This window comes from Salvelinus alpinus, chromosome 30 (assembly GCF_045679555.1).
Source record: "Salvelinus alpinus chromosome 30, SLU_Salpinus.1, whole genome shotgun sequence".
Classification (NCBI taxonomy): Eukaryota; Metazoa; Chordata; class Actinopteri; order Salmoniformes; family Salmonidae; genus Salvelinus; species Salvelinus alpinus.
Window position 1 is genome coordinate 12,933,785 of NC_092115.1, and position 19,450 is coordinate 12,953,234.

The window sequence follows — 19,450 nt, forward strand, 5'->3', positions numbered from 1 at the left end:
GCAAAAGTGGCGCGCAAACACTATGACATTTTCCACATAAATACGTAATAACATCATAAATAGTTCCTACTTTTGGACGAGCTTCCATCAGTATCTTGGGCAATGTGTCTTTTCTTCAAAAGAATAGTTGCTTTGTTGTAAAACGTCCTCTTCACCTTTGGAACTAGCTGCTACCATTAGCTATGTCGCACACACATGTCCAAATCCTCAAACTAGATACAAAGGAAATTCAGAAAAATAGCACTATACTCGCATAAACTGATATAAATCGGTTTCAAATAACATCGTTATGATGTTTCTAACACCTATATTTAATTAAATTACAGACGGATACATCTCTGGTCGATAACTGAGCGTTCCAAAATTTCATCCTGACTTCTTGCCAGGCGCCATGACGAACGAGACAAAGAAAGGTACTCTCGTTCCATCCGGCTTTATAACCTCGGACAGCTACGTAGACAGACCATTCCACTTCTCATTGGTTACTGACATCCAGGGGAAGGCGGGTGCAGTTCAATTCCAGCCATAGGATATACACAGGCTTTAAAACTGAACCCAGATCAGAGGATAATTCTCAGACCTTCGCAAGTCATGTCAGGATTTTTGCTGTAGAGGGAGTTCTGGGTCACCCACAGACATAATTCAAACGGTTTTAGAAACTAGACAGTGTTTTCTATCCAATATTAGTAAGGATATGCATATTGTACGATCAAGAATTGAGCAATAGGCTGTTTAATTTGGAGACCAAAAAATGCTAATGCGGAACAGCACCCCCTATAGTTGCAAGAAGTTAATGCAACCGCTGAGTTAGATTTTTAAAATTAACGTTACTAGACATACAGTGTGCGTTACAGCCAGACTAGTGCCGCAATAATGGCGGACAAATCCGTTTACATTTTTCCACATAAATACGGAATAACATCATAAATAGCTCTTACTTTTGGACGAGCTTCCATCAGAATCTTGGGCAAGTTGTCCTTTGTCCAAAAGAATCGTTGCTTGGTTGTAAAACGTCGTCTTCAACTTCGGAATTAGCAGCTAACAATAGCTATGTGGCCACAACATGCCCAAATCCTCAAAACGCAATACTAAGGAAATTCTGAAAATAGCAATATACTCGCATAAACTGATATAACTCGGTTTAAAATAACTTTGTTATGATGTTTCTAACACCTATATCGAATTAAATTACAGACGGATATATCTAAGGCCGATAACTGAGCGTTTCAAAATGCCATCCTGAGGTCTTGCTTTGCGTAATGACGAACGTCGAAAAGAGAGCTCCCTTCGTTCCTTGGCCTTTTATGAGGTCTGAGATCTACGTAGAAACTCCATTCCAATTCTCATTGGTTACTGACATCCAGGGGAAGGCGGGTGCAGTTCATGTCGACCCATAGGATACATACAGAGCTTTAAACTGATCTGAGAACAGAGCCTCGTTTTCAGACCTTCGCAGTTCCTGTCATGAATTTCGCTGCAGAAAGAGTTCTGGTTCACCCGCAGACATAATTCAAACGGTTTTAGAAACTAGAGATTGTTTTCTATCCAATAGTAATAATAATATGCATATTGTACGAGCAAGAATTGAGTACGAGGCAGTTTAATTTGGGAACGATAAATGTCCAAGTTGAAACAGCACCCCCTATAGTGACAAGAGGTTTTAACCAAGTTAAATTCTCTCCCCACCCTCTTTCCCCCTCCTTCTCTCACTTGCTGACCTTCAAAACGGGGGTCCCACGCTGGTGCGTACTTAGCCCTTACTCCATGTTCACCCATGACTGCGTGGCCACAGGTTTTTAATGTTTTGTACACTCAGTGTATATACTGTATTCTAGTCATGGCTCATCCTATATCATTTACTTTTGATTTTAAACTTTGATTTGATTTGCAGGTAAAGAAATGCCCTTGAGTCTCAGCTCTAAATGGTCTCTCTCTCTCCTTCTCTATCACTCTCTCTGTCTCTACCTCCCTCCCTCTCTCTCACCCTTGCAGGTAAAGAAATGCCCTTGAGTCTCAGATCTAAACGTTCTCGATCTCTCTTTCTCCTGCTCTCCCCCTCTCTCTCACGCTCTCCGTCACCGTGGCAGGTAAAGTCTCAGATCTAAACGACCATCACCATCAACACAAAGGCATTGATGTTTGCTTAGTTTATTTTTTATAAAATGTTTATTTAACCTTTATTTAACCTTTATTTAACATCTATTTAACCTTTAATTTAACTTTAATTTAACCTTTAATTTAACATTTAATATAACATTTAATATAACATTTAATTTAACCTTTAATTTAACCTTTAATATAACATTTTAACATTTAATTTAACCTTTAATCTAACTTTCATTTAACATTTAATTTAACCTTTGTTTAATATTTTGTTTACCCAACTCCTCTTCTTCTCTCCCCTCTAACAAGATTCCCATGGCTACAACTGACCCTTGGTTTACTGTTGCAACCACTGGCGAAATCCCTTCACAATGATCTCAAACTGTGTTTCTAATACACAGGAAAATAAAACACAGAGACTACCCCTTGCTAATCATGAAACTCTTGGGGTCATTGCTGCTTCACGGAACCTGGTAAAATTATATTTGTAGTGTAAGTTAGTTAGTCACTGAATGGCTCTGAATTCACTGTCAGCATGCAGTGAAAGCTATACCACTTTTGAGCTAACTAGTGCTCTCAAATCGTATCCTGATGTCGACAGCCGATGGGAGTTGTACTCATAACATTGCTAACTTAGCTAGTTAACCTCTAATTCCTCCCAAACCCGGATCCGGGAGCACCCCCCACAGTAAAAAAGCTGACTAGCATAGCCTAGCATAGCGTCACAAGTAAATACTAGCATCTAAATATCATTAAATCACAAGTCCAAGACACCAGATGAAAGATACACATCTTGTGAATCCAGCCATCATTTCTGATTTTTAAAATGTTTTACAGGGAAGACACAATATGTAAATCTATTAGCTAACCACGTTAGCAAAAGACACCACTTTTTTTACTCCACCAGTTTTTTACTCCATCAGTAGCCATCACTAATTCGACCAAATAAAGATATAAATAGCCACTAACCAAGAAACAACTTCATAAGATGACAGTCTGATAACATATTTATTGTATAGCATATGTTTTGTTAGAAAAATTTGCATATTTCAGGTATAAATCATAGTTTACCATTGCAGCCACCATCACAACTCTCACCGAAGCGACTAGAATAACTACAGAGAGCAACGTGTATTACCTAATTACTCATCATAAAAATTTCTTAAAAATACACAGCGTACAGCAATTGAAAGACACAGATCTTGTGAATCCAGACAATATTTCAGATTTTCTAAGTGTTTTACAGCGAAAACACAATATAACGTTATATTAGCTTACCACAATAGCAAACATCACAACAGCATTGATTCAAGCAAAAACATAGCGATAAGTATAAGCCACCAAAAGATATTAATTTTTTCACTAACCTTCTCAGAATTCTTCAGATGACAGTCCTATAACATCATATTACACAATGCATATAGAGTTTGTTCGAAAATGTGAATATTTAGCCGCACAAATCGTGGTTATACAATGAGAATAGTGGCCAAAACTTAGAGCAATCTGTCCGGCGCCATCTTGGAGAAGCACCTATTCTAATCGAAAACTATTCATAAACTTGACTAAAAAATACAAGTTGGACAGCAAATGAAAGATAAATTAGTTCTTAATGCAATCGCTGTGTTAGATTTTTAAAATTAACGTTACTGCGCAATACAGCGTGCGCTAAAGCGAGACCGCACCATAATTCATGGCGGAATTATTATTTGACATTTGTCAACATAAGTACAAATTAACAGCATAAAGAATGCTTACTATTAGCTGAGCTTCCATCAGAATCTTGGGCAAGGCAGTCCTTTCTCCAGAACAATCGTCTTTGGGTTGAAAGATGTCCTCTTGTCCTGTCGAAATAGCCGCTAACTTTAGCCACCCACTGGAGAGGTGTCCAACTCGTGAAAGCGCATCACAAAGAAATCCAGGAAAATCGCAATAAACTGCTATAAACTGCTATAAGTCGGTTTAAATTAACTACCTTATGAAGTTTTTAAGACAAAAACAAATTAAATCAGAGCCGGAGATAAAGAACTGCTAAACCGAAAGCTTTTGAAGAAGCCATGCCGATGTCCTTCATGCGTCAGGCGCCCGGTCGAAAAGGTCGATACTTCCGTTCCAAGAGGTTTTATACTCCCCCAGATGGTGCTATCCGCTCCATTCAAAGTCTCACCGCTTACTGACATCTAGGGGAAGGCGTATGCAGTGCATGTAGCCCCATACCTTATAAGGGAATTTATAAACCGACCCTGGAACAGAGACCTCAATTTCAGAAATCTCACTTTTTGACAGGAAGTGAGCTGCAGAATGACTTCTGTTTCACTCAGAGAAATAATTCAAACGGTTTTAGAAACTAGAGAGTGTTTTCTATCCAATAGTAATAATAATATGCATATTGTACGAGCAAGAATTGAGTACGAGGCAGTTTAATTTGGAACGATAAATGTCGAAGTTGAAACAGCACCCCCTATAGTGGCAAGAGGTTTTAACATACATTTCGAGAAAAAAATAGTATTAAGTGGCTACCTAGCTAGTGTTAGCAACGTTTGGTGGTGAATGAGACAGAGCTAGCCAAGTTTGAAAACAATGCAACAAAAGTATAATTTCGGATTAGAAAAATACTCCATGAACAGGCTCTGCATTTCAGAAATCACAGTAGCAAGTACTCCTGGTGCACTGTTAAATTATTTAGCCATTTAAACAAACATTTTTTAAAGAAAACGTTCTGTTTTTTTGCCATAGCTTTCATGTGATTTAAATGTGAGCTTGTCTGAGGTGTCTGACTCGACGACATTTGCAATCCATTGGAGGGCTGCAATTGGTTGTCCAAAATTCTGGGGCGGGGTTTAACGTAGGGTCAATTAAGTGGTTCATTTGTATTTTCAAATGTTAGGGGAGTTTTTTCCTTTATGAGACCCCAACGACTGAGACGAAGTTAAGGGATCGTTTGCTGTGGCTCTGGACACTAACACTTGAAGAGGCGTTGACACCTCAGCTGTGGCTCTGGACACTAACACTTGAAGAGGTGTTGACACCTCAGCTGTGGCTCTGGACACTAACACTTGAAGAGGAGTTGACACCTCAGCTGTGGCTCTGGACACTAACACTTGAAGAGGTGTTGACACCTCAGCTGTGGCTCTGGACACTAACACTTGAAGAGGCGTTGACACCTCAGCGGTGAACGATATCAGCAGAATACATTAGCAGCTTTTTTTATGTAACTGTAAGCTCCCTGCTAGGCCACTACCTGATGTGTCCCTTGCTGTTTCCTGGCATCTAGGCATTTTAGCAGCTCTTCAATAAAAACCTGTCTTTTATTTTTTTTTAAACAAGGCTGTTTATTTTTGAAGATGTGATAGAATGAGATGAGTGGTAGTGGTGAGACGTGTTTTGATTAAAATGATGAATGAATTAAAGGAACACGTAAAAAGGTGAAGCAGAACTGATCCAAACCAAATCTAAGACCATCGGAGTACTTTCCCCAATATTTATTTATGATGATTTTCACTGATCTCGTCCCTTTGATTAAATTCAGACTAAGACGGTCTAGCAGCCATGGATTCACCATGGAGAGAGAGTTGGTAGGTAGACTAGTGCTGCAGATCAAAGAACAGCTATGTGTCTAGTTCTCGATACAATTCTAAATCTCCCTCGAAAAGAAAAGCAACACGAAGATGTTGGGTGTGTGTTGCTGTGTGAATCCCTATGGGCAGGTTTGTAATACGGGCGAACATTCTGAGACAGCATAACACAAGACAATTACTTTGTGTTCTAGATAATGAATTACATAGAATGCTATTGGGCCTAGGGAGGATGCAAAAGATAAATACAAAAGATTTGATTTGGCTATGAGACAAGCCAAGGAGTGCTTCTGTCTCCTAGTTTTCTGATCTGCAGGTTGATTTTCATAAGCATTATCACATACCATTATCTGGTTAGTCTTATAGCGGTCAGAAATCAATGATAACTATTGAAATAGCTATTCCTTCTATCAATGTAAAAAGGTAAAACATATATTTCATATACAGATCTCTTTCATATACAGTCTGAGTGTTTGGGATAGGTGTCATTTTATCAAGCTGTACCTTCTGTCTAATAAATGTGAGAGTCTACTACTTAAGATAGCTCTCTCAAGGGTCAGTGTAAAGCCGTCCCTCTGCCATCTCCCTTCCTCTTAACCTGAACCCTTCCTCAGGGACGTTCTGCTGTCTTCCTCTGAGCTCTGAAGCATTTATCAAACACCACACACACACACACACACACACACACACACACACACACACACACACACACACACACACACACACACACACACACACACACACACACACACACACACACACTTTTATCTAACACCACACACACATAAACAAGCAAGCATGCACACACACACATACACACCTTTATCTAACACCACACACACCGACAAGCGTGTGGGCACGCACAGACACACACAACCGCACGGGTATACACACACACACACACACACACACACTCTGAGGCCTTCCGAGCACCAAGCACAGGCACCTGACAGGATTGCCCAGGTCCGGTTCTGGCCGTTCTGCCGCCCTAGGCGAGACATACCAATGAGGTCTACTGATTGTGAAATTGTAGGACATGAAATCCTTGTTATTTAATTGCTGTAGTTATCATTTGTTTCTACAACGACCACTCTGTAGACCTACTTCTGAATACTAAGTTGCTATTATGACTTCTGTCTCCTGTCATAATACTACAATAGGATAACCTATTAGCATAGTAGCAAATCTAACTATACTGAACAAAAATATAAACACAACATGTAAAATATTGGTCTCTTGTTTCATGAGCTGAAATAAAAGATACCAGAAATTTTGCATATGCACAAAAAGCTTATTTCTCTCAAAAATGAATTTATATCCCTGTTAGTGAGCATTTTTCCTTTGCCAAGATAATCCATCCACCTGACAGGTGTGGCATATCAAGAAGCTGATTAAACAGCATGATCATTACACAGGTGCACCTTGTGCTGGGGACAATAAAAGGCCACTGTAAAATGTGCAATTTTGTCACAACACAATGCCACAGATGTCTCAAGTTTTGAGGGAGCATGCAATTGGCATGCTGACTGCAGGAATGTCGACCAGAGCTGTTGCCAGAGAATTGAATGTTAATTTCTCTACCATAAGCGTTGTTTTAGAGAATTTGGCAGTACGTCTACCGGTCTCACAACCGCAGACCACATGTAATCACGCCAGTCCTGAGACCAGCCACCCAGACAGCTGATGAAACTGAGGAGTATTTCTGTCTGTAATAAAGCCCTTTTGTGGGGAAAAACGTATTCTGATTGACTGGGCCTGGCTTCCCAGTGGGTGGGCCTATGCCCTCCCAGGCCCACCCATGGCTGCGCCCCTGCTGAGTCACGTGAAATCCATAGATTAGGGCCTTAGGAATTTATTTCAATTCACTTATTTCCTTATATGAACAGTAAAATCTTAGAAATTGTTGCATGTTGCGTTTATATTTTTGTTCAGTATATTTAGGATATTATGGGATATCAAACACAACAGGGGGCATAACTACTTGAGAGCCTGGAGGTAGTTTATCATATTTAATATGAATATTTGACAACAGTACTCACACCATAAGCATTCCAATCCATCATAGTCCCAGGGAGCTTCAAGAAACATGAACTCAGTGCTCTTCATTTGTTTCAATCTGTCTAATGCTTACATTGTTTGTTGGTAGTCTTTTATCTGCTAAACCAAAGGGTCACTTTGGTTGTGCAGCACTATATCGTATTTTTGTATATTGCTTGGGATATAGTACTCAGATTACTGTTTAACAAGTGGGAAAACAATGGGTTAAGTACAATAAGCTCATATATGGATCATGGGTTGGTATAAACATGACACCTCAATACCTTATGGGAATGTAGTTGTGACATCATTCAATCAAATCAAATCAAAGAGGCTCTGCAAACCGAAACAAACGGATCAATACATGCATGGTCATCAATAACTACATAGTTAAAATGATGGTGCCTTTACACTTGAAGCTTATTTCCATGTGTCGTTTTTTTTGCTATTGTTAATTTGAATGCCGTGTTTTGAATGTAAAAAGACGCGTATCAATTCATTCATACTGTCTAACATGATAAAAACAGAATTCATTAATAATATGTTGATTAATGTGCACTGACACTGTCAAATATATACATAAACTAAGGCCGGGATACAATGCAAAGCGAGTTATAGCACGGTGCCCTATACAGCCGACAATGCACCTTTTAAATGTATTTTCCCCGGTGTTCACATTTTCCCTGACGTACCATCGCCATCATAGTAAACACTGGGCATGCCGGCATAATGGCAAAGTACCTTTAAGTCTGTTATAGTGTGCTGTGCTAAACGTACCTTGCATTACATCCTGGCCTAAATAAACTTAAAGGGGAATTGCACTCAAACACTACAGCATCTTTTGATATTTGTTTTATTCGTCCAATGTTGATACAGTCCCAAAATGGCTGGAGACAATTTTCTCCTTAAAATTCCAATATCTTGACAACATGACTACTGACATGCAAAACATTTTGGGACTGTATCAACAGTGGACTAATTGAACAAAATAGCAGAAAAGATAGTTTGAGTGCAATTCCCCTTCGTAAGCCAAGGAAGAAAAGATTTGCCCATGTCCAGCTCAAAAAGCAACCCTATTTGTTTTCAAAGTGTGCATAGATAATGAGAGTAAACATTACAGAATTTATGACAGTCAATATTAACGACAACAAACATTCAACAGATGAGTATAGTAACAATTCATGATTGACATATTATTCTACAAATGAATAAATAGACAGTACATATGATAACATGGAGTATACTGCATACTAAGAACAGAGGTGGACTTTGCAGAGCGTGCCTAAACAGTTCAATTTGCCCCACACCCCACACCCCAAATGTGAAAACAAAGACCCCATGTAGTGTCTTTAAAACCCCTAAGTTCCTACATTGAGTATATCCTCTGGAAAGGACACATTGTGAAAGAGAGAGATAGAGAACATCAGTATCAGTCAAACAGCAGATACAGTATGGGGTGATACGTTCTGAAATTATACTGATTGCTAACCCCCCCCAACCCCCCCCCAACCCCCCCATGCTTTTCACAATGCAATGTGAACTGTAGGACGTAAAACCTAATTATGGCATTAAAGGGATAGTTAATGTTTTTGGTATTGTAGCAATGCTAGTGGAAACCGATTGAATCAGTTAGCGGTGCAAAAAGTGAACTATCCCTTTAACCAACCCCAGCAAAACAGTACAGGCATGTTGTGTGTAAGTATGGATCAGAAAGGCGTGTCTGTCTTGGTGTGCTCCCCAAGACATGTGCTGCTTCCCAGACTCTCCCTGCTGTCACCAGCCTTAGGGACGTACCCCAGGGGATCTGAACGGATGATATACCTGTAAGATGGAGAACTTCTAAATCAATCTATTCTTGATGTGAAATGATGAACTCTCCTCTGAGACTCTAAATGGTTGATATTTTCAATTACTACCAAAAAAACTGTGTGCCCAAACATAGGGTATTAAGTCACAAAATAATATGTGAATGTAAGCATGGAGTAGTAATGTGGAAAAGAAATGTGGAGTAATATGGAGTAGTACTATGGAGTAGTAATATGGATTAGTAGTAATATGGAGTAGGAATATGGAGTACTAATATGGAGTACTAATATAGAGTAATATGGAGTAGTACTATGGAGTAGTAATATGAATTAGTAATATGGAGTACTACAGAGTAGTAATACGGAGTACTATGGAGTAGTAACATGGAGTAGTACTATGGAGTAGTAATATGGAGTAATATGGAGTAGTAACATGGAGTAACATGGAGTAATAACATGGAGTAGTAATGTGGAGTAGTAATGTGGAATAGAAATGTGGAGTAACTAGGAGTAGGAATATGGATTATTAGTAATATGGAGTAGGAATATGGAGTAGTAATATGGAGTACTAATATAGAGTAACATGGAGTAGTACTATGGAGTAGTAATATGAATTAGTAATATGGAGTACTACAGAGTAGTAATACGGAGTACTATGGAGTAGTAACATGGAGTAGTAATATGGAGTAGTAACATGGAGGAGTAATATGGAGTAAAAATACGTAGTTGTACTATGGAGTAGTACTATGGAGTAGTAATATGGAGTAGTAATATGGAGTAGTAACATGGAGTAGTAACATGGAGTAGTAACATGGAGTAGTAACATGGAGTAGTAACATGGAGTAATAACATGGAGTAGTAATATGGAGTAGTAATATGGAGTAGTAATATGTAGTAGTAACATGGAATAGTAACATGGAATAGTAATATGGAGTAGTAATATGGAGTAATATGGAGTAGTAACATGGAGTAGTAACATGGAGTAATAACATGGAGTAGTAATATGGAGTAGTAACATGGAGGAGTAATATGGAGTAAAAATACGTAGTAGTACTATGGAGTAGTACTATGGAGTAGTAATATGGAGTAGTAACATGGAGTAACATGGAGTAGTAACATGGAGTAACATGGAGTAGTAATATGGAGTAGTAACATGGAGGAGTAATATGGAGTAAAAATACGTAGTAGTACTATGGAGTAGTACTATGGAGTAGTAACATGGAGTAGTAACATGGAGTAACATGGAGTAGTAACATGGAGTAATAACATGGAGTAGTAATATGGAGTAGTAACATGGAATAGTAATATGGAGTAGTAATATGGAGTAGTAACATGGAGTAGTAACATGGAGTAATAACATGGAGTAGTAATATGGAGTAGTAACATGGAGTAACATGGAGTAGTGATATGGAGTAGTAATATGGAGTAGTAATATGGAGTAACATGGAGTAGTGATATGGAGTAACATGGAGTAGTGATATGGAGTAGTAACATGGAGTAGTAACATGGAGTAACATGGAGTAACATGGAGTAGTGATATGGAGTGACATGGATTAGTAATATGGAGTAACATGGAGTAGTAATATTGAGTAACATGGAGTAGTAATGTGAAGTAGTAATATGGAGTAATATGGAGTAGTAACATGGACTAACATGGAGTAGTAACATGGAGTAGTAATATGGAGTAGTAATATGGAGTAGTAACATGGACTAACATGGAGTAGTAATATGGAGTAGTAATATTGAGTAACATGGAGTAGTAATATGAAGTAGTAATATGGAGTAGTAGCATGGACTAACATGGAGTAGTAATATGGAGTAGTAGCATGGACTAACATGGAGTAGTAATATGGAGTGACATGGAGTAGTAGCATGGACTAACATGGAGTAGTAATATGGAGTAACATGGAGTAGTAATATGAAGTAGTAACATGGACTAACATGGAGTAGTAATATGGACTAACATGGAGTAGTAATATGGACTAACATGGAGTAGAAATATGAAGTAGTAACATGGAGTAGTAATATGAAGTAGTAACATGGACTAATATGGAGTAGTAATATGGAGTAGTAGCATGGAGTAGTAATATTGAGTAACGTGGAGTAGTAATATTGAGTACCATGGATTAGTAATATGGAGTAGTAATATTGAGTAACATGGAGTAGTAGCATGGACTAACATGGAGTAGAAATATGGAGTAATATGGAATAGTAATATGGAGTTTGCAACTTTCTTGATTGCTTCTACTTTATTGCATCTCATCAACTGTTTCTTCAGGCCCCTACTTTTCTACATGCTGCCATACTTACACTATGTCATTGAGCTCCAGCCTGGTGTCAGGAGGTGGGTTGATCAACACGTATGTGTGGGAGTGAGTAGTCTGGTTCTCACTCATGTCATCTGGAATTGGAGAAATACAATAATGATAGGCCAGAGTTGAAACGTCCAATGATTTAGGCTACGGCAATATAAAAGATTGTGTCAGAAAATGTCTGATTTGAGCAAATGGTTTTTCAATGGAAGTCGTCTGTTGACAGATGATGGACATTAGAGATGATTGTCTGAGAAAAGACGTACTGCCTTTTTGAGTATGCAACTGACCGGAAAATAGTTGACAAGATATTAACTTTTGACAGACATAAATGGACACTGATGAATGCAGAGCTTCAGGCTTTGGCCAAATGAATAAGGATAACATTGTATGCATTCACCATTGTCCGTTTAGGTCTGTCAAAAGGCTGACATAGTATATTACATGACATCTCCGTTGTTAGTCTGTCTGTCCATCCATAAAGACTAAGTGTCATGTTTCAAACACATAACATATTTTGTTCCAGGCCTTGGAAATACAACTCGCAATCCCCCCAAAACATCCCTCCCCATGTGTGCGGTCTCTCACCGCAAGCCGTGGCCCAGAGTCCAAGGCTTTTCATCCTGTTGCTGACCAGCTCGGCCAGCTCCTGTCTCTCCGAGCGTCTGGCCCTCAGACCCTGCTGGCCCCCCCTCTGAGCCCCCCGCTGGTTCCCTCGAGTCCCCCTCCAGCTCAGCTTCCGCGCCCACTGCACGCTCTTCCTCCTCAGCAGGGGAGCCTTCCCGTCCGATGGGTCGCTGGAGGTGGAGCTGCGGTGGAGCCCTCCGGCCACAGGGGGGAGTTCTCGGTCGCTCTGCTCCTTGGGGTCGTCTAAGTCCTCCACGCACACCGAGAGCTGTGACTGAGCATGGTCAAAACACAATGCCATATACATGAATGAAGTCTATGGTATGTCTATAGTCAAATAGGGTCAAATGAAACGACCCAGAACAAAGCGAATGATCAAGAGTGAGGCCAGAGAATGTAGAAGTTGGCTTGACAATGATTTCTTCCTGATATAACCACCAGTGGCAAGTCTCGACGTGGTTTATCAAGCACAATTTAACCAAGACACATTACAGTGGAAGAAAACCTACCTCATCTGCACAAAAAGTTGATTCAGTCTGGCAAAATAAATCTATTGTTTTTTGCGAATCATGTAATCACACAAATAGGAATCATGAAATCACACAAATAGGGCTGAACTTACTTGGGAGGATGGCTCGCATTGCTTATGATGGGAAATGAAAAGAAAAGAGATGAATGACATTAATGTTGCTTACTGTGTTGTAACATGCTTAAATAACCATGAAAGCATACAGACTAAACATGTATACGTAACAAACGACAGAATGACAGCATAATCAATGCCACTTTAATATGTAATTAACACAACAACAAAAAATAACCTAAATTGGGATTTCACAGCCAAACAAATGAATGTCAACAATGTTAAAACAGCCTTGCGGTCTAGAGGGCACCTCCTCAGGGGAATCTGCTGTCTGGGACTCGGTCCTGTAGATGCCAATGGGAATGTCACCGACGGTGGAACACAGTTTCTGATAGAGCCTTCCATACGTCTGGATCCAAAGGTCCTCCTCAGAGATCTGCATCTAAAAGGTCATTTCAAACTCCATTTCTCTACAGGAGGAACAACTGTACAATGATTTTAAATGACCATGGAGTCCCTTTTACCTGTCAGTGTAAGGATTTGGAAAGGCAAGTAAAGCCTGTACTGAGTTTATTTTCTGACCTTAGCTGCTGTGCTGTCACACATAGGATTACTGTACAGTACAACGGGTGAATCTCAATAGTCTAAAGACGCCTCCTCTCTTTGTCTTCTCTCCTTCTGTCTGAGACGTGGAGAGGAAACCACTTTTGACCATTGAGATGCACCCAGAGAGTAACTCACAGAGCAGAGGAAGCCAGAGCCCGGGGTGGTGTCCAGGCCCAGCAGCAGCCTGGTGATGGAGATAATATAGTCTTTGACAAACGACTGGGATGGCAGACAGGACAGACAGGACAGGACATGTGCATAGTCAGTACATAGAAGGGTCATTCCTGGTCATCCAGAAATCAACACATTCCAATTCGACTAGCATTATATTATATGGACACTGGGATGCATATGAACACATTGTGACAGTAAAAAGAATGTTACACATTAAAATGTACATAAATGTAGCATAATGTAACATAAAATATCTGGGAGTACAGAACAGGTGGGTCCTGCTGTACAGAACAGGTGGGTCCAGCTGTACAGAACAGGTGGGTCCAGCTGTACAGAACAGGTGGGTCCTGCTGTACAGAACAGGTGGTTCCTGCTGTACAGAACAGGTGGGTCCAGCTGTACAGAACAGGTGGGTCCAGCTGTACAGAACAGGTGGGTCCTGCTGTACAGAACAGGTGGGTCCTGCTGTACAGAACAGGTGGGTCCAGCTGTACAGAACAGGTGGGTCCTGCTGTACAGAACAGGTGGGTCCTGCTGTACAGAACAGGTGGGTCCAGCTGTACAGAACAGGTGGGTCCTGCTGTACAGAACAGGTGGGTCCAGCTGTACAGAACAGGTGGGTCCTGCTGTACAGAACAGGTGGGTCCTGCTGTACAGAACAGGTGGGTCCAGCTGTACAGAACAGGTGGGTCCAGCTGTACAGAACATGTGGGTCCAGCTGTACAGAACAGGTGGGTCCTGCTGTACAGAACATGTGGGTCCAGCTGTACAGAACAGGTGGGTCCAGCTGTACAGAACAGGTGGGTCCAGCTGTACAGAACAGGTGGGTCCTGCTGTACAGAACAGGTGGTTCCTGCTGTACAGAACAGGTGGGTCCAGCTGTACAGAACAGGTGGGTCCAGCTGTACAGAACAGGTGGGTCCTGCTGTACAGAACAGGTGGGTCCTGCTGTACAGAACAGGTGGGTCCAGCTGTACAGAACAGGTGGGTCCTGCTGTACAGAACAGGTGGGTCCTGCTGTACAGAACAGGTGGGTCCAGCTGTACAGAACAGGTGGGTCCTGCTGTACAGAACAGGTGGGTCCAGCTGTACAGAACAGGTGGGTCCTGCTGTACAGAACAGGTGGGTCCTGCTGTACAGAACAGGTGGGTCCAGCTGTACAGAACAGGTGGGTCCAGCTGTACAGAACATGTGGGTCCAGCTGTACAGAACAGGTGGGTCCTGCTGTACAGAACATGTGGGTCCAGCTGTACAGAACAGGTGGGTCCTGCTGTACAGAACAGGTGGATCCTGCCTGGTTACCTGGTAGAGGAGAGTGTCCAGCATGCCGATACTGAAGACCCTCCCTGCAGCGAACGGCAGGCGAAACATGAAGGCCAGGTTGGAGCCTTTCTCCCGCTCTTTCTAATAAATAATAATAATAAATAATAATACATTTTATTTGTAGAGCTCTTTCCAACACATGCAAGAATCACAAAGCTCTTTTAGCTCCCATAGACATGTAACGGGGGGACAGAAACACCAACACACTAATCCCACTGGGCACAGACGTCAGTTCAACATCTAGTTATGATTGACTTTTGCTTGAGTTGTCATCTAACGTGAATTTAAATAAAAAAATCACCGTCTTTGAATTTAGGTTCAAAGTTGTGTAAAATCCAATCAGTTTTCCATGTTGATTCAATGTCATCACATTGAATTATTTGGATGAGATAAAGTGGAATAACTTTTATTCAACCAGTTTTTGCCCAGTGGGATGTTAGGGCAGCGTTCTGCAAACCTTTCCTTGAATAAACCAGTCTATTGCAGTACAGTATAACCTGATTATCATCAAGTCTTTCAGCTGTTACAACTGGAACGGACCAAATGGGGGTGCTCAAGATGAGGTTAGGATATTTGAAAGAGAGAGAGCGCCACCCGGTGGTCGATACTGATGTGAGGTGGAAGATGCACCGCAACAGGAACTATATTGAATACTTGTTAAGGAAAGGATGCCTACGCATAACATAATACCCGTCATATTACCCCTGAAAATGTTACATGTCACATGTGTCTATGAATGGGAATAATAATTTCTCTCAGAAAAAAAGATCCAACGTCTGGTGTTGTTTGAGAGGGCCGTGGAAAAATTCTATGCTTGTACTGTATGTACTGTCCAGTCTTCACATAATGATTGTTTAACCTTCTCTTCCTTTGCTTTGAAGACTACTCAATGTATAGTTAGTAGCCTCTGAAGGCTACTCAATGTAGTCAGTAGCCTTTGAAGGCTACTCAATGTATATATTTCGTACCAGGGTTGGGGTCAATTCCATTTCAATTCCAGTCAATTCAGAAAGTAACCCAAATTCCAAGTATACATTTTTCTAATTGAAAAGCATTAAAGAGAATTTGAGTTTCAGTCTACTTCCTCAATTGACTGGAATTTAACTGGAACTGACTCCAAACCTGGTCCATAGCCTTTGCTACTGCAGACAAGAATAACTAGTTGTAAACTTTGCATTTATAGAGCTAGAGACATCTACATAGTTTGGGCTGGGATTCAATCCAAGGCGTATTATAGAGCAGCACACTGAACAGTCGACAACGCGCCTTTTAATTGACTTTTGAGTTGACATCTTCAGCATGAATGCAATCTCCGCAAACGTCGGGGACATTGCTTTTAGAATGCTAATTGTCAGCTGTCAAGTGTGTTTCTCTATAACGCGCCTTGGACTGAAACTCGGCCTTGAAGTACAGTTGGTGTAAATTCAGTGACGGCTTACCTTCTCCAGTTTAGAGAGAGTCAGAGAGTACCAGTCCTTAGCTCTGAACTGCATAAACCTCATGTTGGCGGGGTGGGTTAGCTCGGTGATGATACTGAGACTGGAGAACAACCTGGATGAGAAGAAACACAATATAGCTGAGATTAACTGAACAAAATAAAACAGAAAATCACAATGGCAGAACAAAATGTCAACTTTGTAATCAAATGTGACATCCAAAATACACTGAGTTGACCAAACTTTAAAAACACCTTCCTAATATCTAACAAGGTGTCGAAAGCGTTCCACAGGGATTCTGGGCCATGTTGACGCCAATGCTTCCCACAGATGTATAAAGTTGTCTGGATGTCTTTTGGATGGTGAACCATTCTTGATACACATGGGAAACTGTTGAGCGTGAAAAAACGTGCATTCGGAAAGTATTCAGACCCCTTCCCTCTTTCCACATTTTGTTACGTTCAGCCTTATTCTAAAATGGATTAAATAAAAAAATGTCCTCATCAATCTACAGACAATACAACATAATGACATCACAATACCCCATAATGACATCACAATACCCCATAATGACAAAGGGAAAACTAGGTTTTTAGATTTCTAATTTATTAAAAATAAAAAACAGAAATACCTCATTTACATAAGTATTCAGACCCTTTGCTATAAGACTCAAAATTGAGCTCAGGTGCATCCTGTTTCCATTGATCATCCTTGAGATGTTTCTACAACTTGATTGAAGTCTACCTGTGGTAAATTCAATTGACTGGACATGATTTGGTATGGCACACACCTGTCTATACAAGGTCCCATAGTTGAAAGTGCATGTCAGAGCAAAAACCAAGCCATGAGGTCGAAGGAATTGTCCGTAGAGCTCCGAGACAGGATTGTGTTGAGGCACAGATATGGGGAAGGGTACCAAACAATATCTCCAGCATTGAAGGTCCCCAAGAATACAGTGGCCTCCATCATTCTAAAATGGAAGAAGTTTGGAACAATCAAGACTCTTCTTAGAGCTGGCCGCCTGGCCAAACTGAGCTATCGGGAGAAGGGCCTTGGTCAGGGAGGTGACCAAGAACCCGATGGTCACTTTGACAGAGCTCCAGAGTCTCTGTGGAGATGGGAGAACCTTCCAGAAGGACAATCATGTGCAGCACGCAAGTCAGGATCGAGGGAAAGATGAACAGAGCAAAATAGAGAGAGATCCTTGATGAAAACCTGCTCCAGAGTTCTCAAGACCTCAGACTGGGGCGAAAGTTCACCTTCCAACAGGACAACAACCCTAAGCACACAGCTAGCACAATGCAGAGTTGCTTTGGGACAAGTCTCTGAATGTCCTTGAGTGGCCCAGCCAGAGCCTGTACTTGAACCCAATCGAACATCTCTGGAGAGACCTGAAAATAGCTGTGTAGCAACGCTCCCCATCCAACCTGACAGAGCTTGAGAGGATCTGTGGAGAAGAATGGGAGAAACTCCCCAAATACATGTGTGCCAAGCTTGTAGCGTCATACCCAAGAAGACCTGTGGCTGTAATCGCTGCCAAAGGTGCTTCAACAAAGTACTGAGTAAAAGGTCTGATAACTTTTTATTTTTATTTCTAAAAACCTGTTTTGCTTTGTCATTATGGGGTATTGTGTGTAGATTGATGAGGGGGAAAAAACGATGTAATCAATTTTAGAATAAGTCAGGTGTCCTTAATGTTTTGTATACTCCCTTAAATGAATGACTGGATGAAATGAATAACTATGAAATAGTAGCCTAGCTAATAAACGTGTGAGACCCAAGAAAAAAACAGCATCGCTATCTACTGTACTAACACCATTCCAGGATTATCATTATTTAGTGAGCAACTGATACCGATACTACTGTATTTACTAGCTACCTAATCAAGCAATAAGGCACGAGGAGGTGTGGTATATGGCCAATTTACTACGGCTAAGGTTGCGTTTGGGCTGGATACAGCCCTTAGCCGTGGTATATTGGCCATATACCACAAACCCCAGAGGTGCCTTATTGCTATTATAAACTGGTTACCAACGTAATTAGAGCAGTACAAATAAATATTTTGTCATACCCGTGGTATGCAGTCTGATATACCACGGATGTCTGCCAATCAGCATTCAGGGCTCGAACCACCCAGTTTAAAATATAGGTTATATAATAACAGTGGCTCATGAAACATAAACCCCATATCAAAGTGTTTCAATGTTTGTGCAAGCTTCTACATTGTCTGGTGAAAATTATAAAGTGAGTTGACATTTTTGATTAATTGTCTGACAACAAGAAAGCAATCAGAAAACAATTGGATTCCCTGATGCAGTGTGGCAAAGTTGCCAAGGAAACTAGCTCTGAAGTGTGTACTTTAATCTACACGGTTGAAAAAAAATCACTGTCATATAATTAATCTTTGAAACCCACCTATAAAATGTTAATCTGTGTTTAAAGATTTAGTAAAATTGCCTGTATGACACTTTTGATGTCATAGAAATGCCTGCATAAAATGTGTGAACATGTGGTCCAGTATATTGTATGATACAATAGTTTGACCAAAGGTTAAAACCATGACAGTGACTTTGGTACCAGTGTCTGTACATTGATAGGGGTTGAGGTACCTGAACAGTGTCTGTACATTGATAGGGGTTGAGGTACCTGAACAGTGTCTGTACATCGATAGGGGTTGAGGTACCTGAACAGTGTCTGTACATTGATAGGGGTTGAGGTACCTGAACAGTGTCTGTACATCGATAGGGGTTGAGGTACCTGAACAGTGTCTGTACATTGATAGGGGTTGAGGTACCTGAACAGTGTCTGTACATTGATAGGGGTTGAGGTACCTGAACAGTGTCTGTACATCGATAGGGGTTGAGGTACCTGA

General features: G+C 40.7%; 1 protein-coding gene across 1 annotated transcript in view; it reads right to left on the reverse strand.

The window, feature by feature from the left end:
• Positions 1-7,669: 7,669 nt before the first annotated feature.
• Positions 7,670-19,450, reverse strand: part of LOC139560386 (potassium channel subfamily T member 2-like) — a 33,622-nt gene continuing 21,841 nt past the window's right edge. The window contains exons 23-30 of the mRNA XM_071377096.1: positions 16,582-16,693; positions 15,122-15,223; positions 13,781-13,864; positions 13,350-13,481; positions 13,079-13,099; positions 12,418-12,730; positions 11,828-11,918; positions 7,670-9,533 (exon numbers count right to left, since the gene is read on the reverse strand). Of these exons, the coding sequence (XP_071233197.1) occupies positions 9,419-9,533; positions 11,828-11,918; positions 12,418-12,730; positions 13,079-13,099; positions 13,350-13,481; positions 13,781-13,864; positions 15,122-15,223; positions 16,582-16,693 (970 nt within the window). The 3' untranslated portion in view covers positions 7,670-9,418. The remainder of the gene's footprint in view (positions 9,534-11,827; positions 11,919-12,417; positions 12,731-13,078; positions 13,100-13,349; positions 13,482-13,780; positions 13,865-15,121; positions 15,224-16,581; positions 16,694-19,450) is intronic.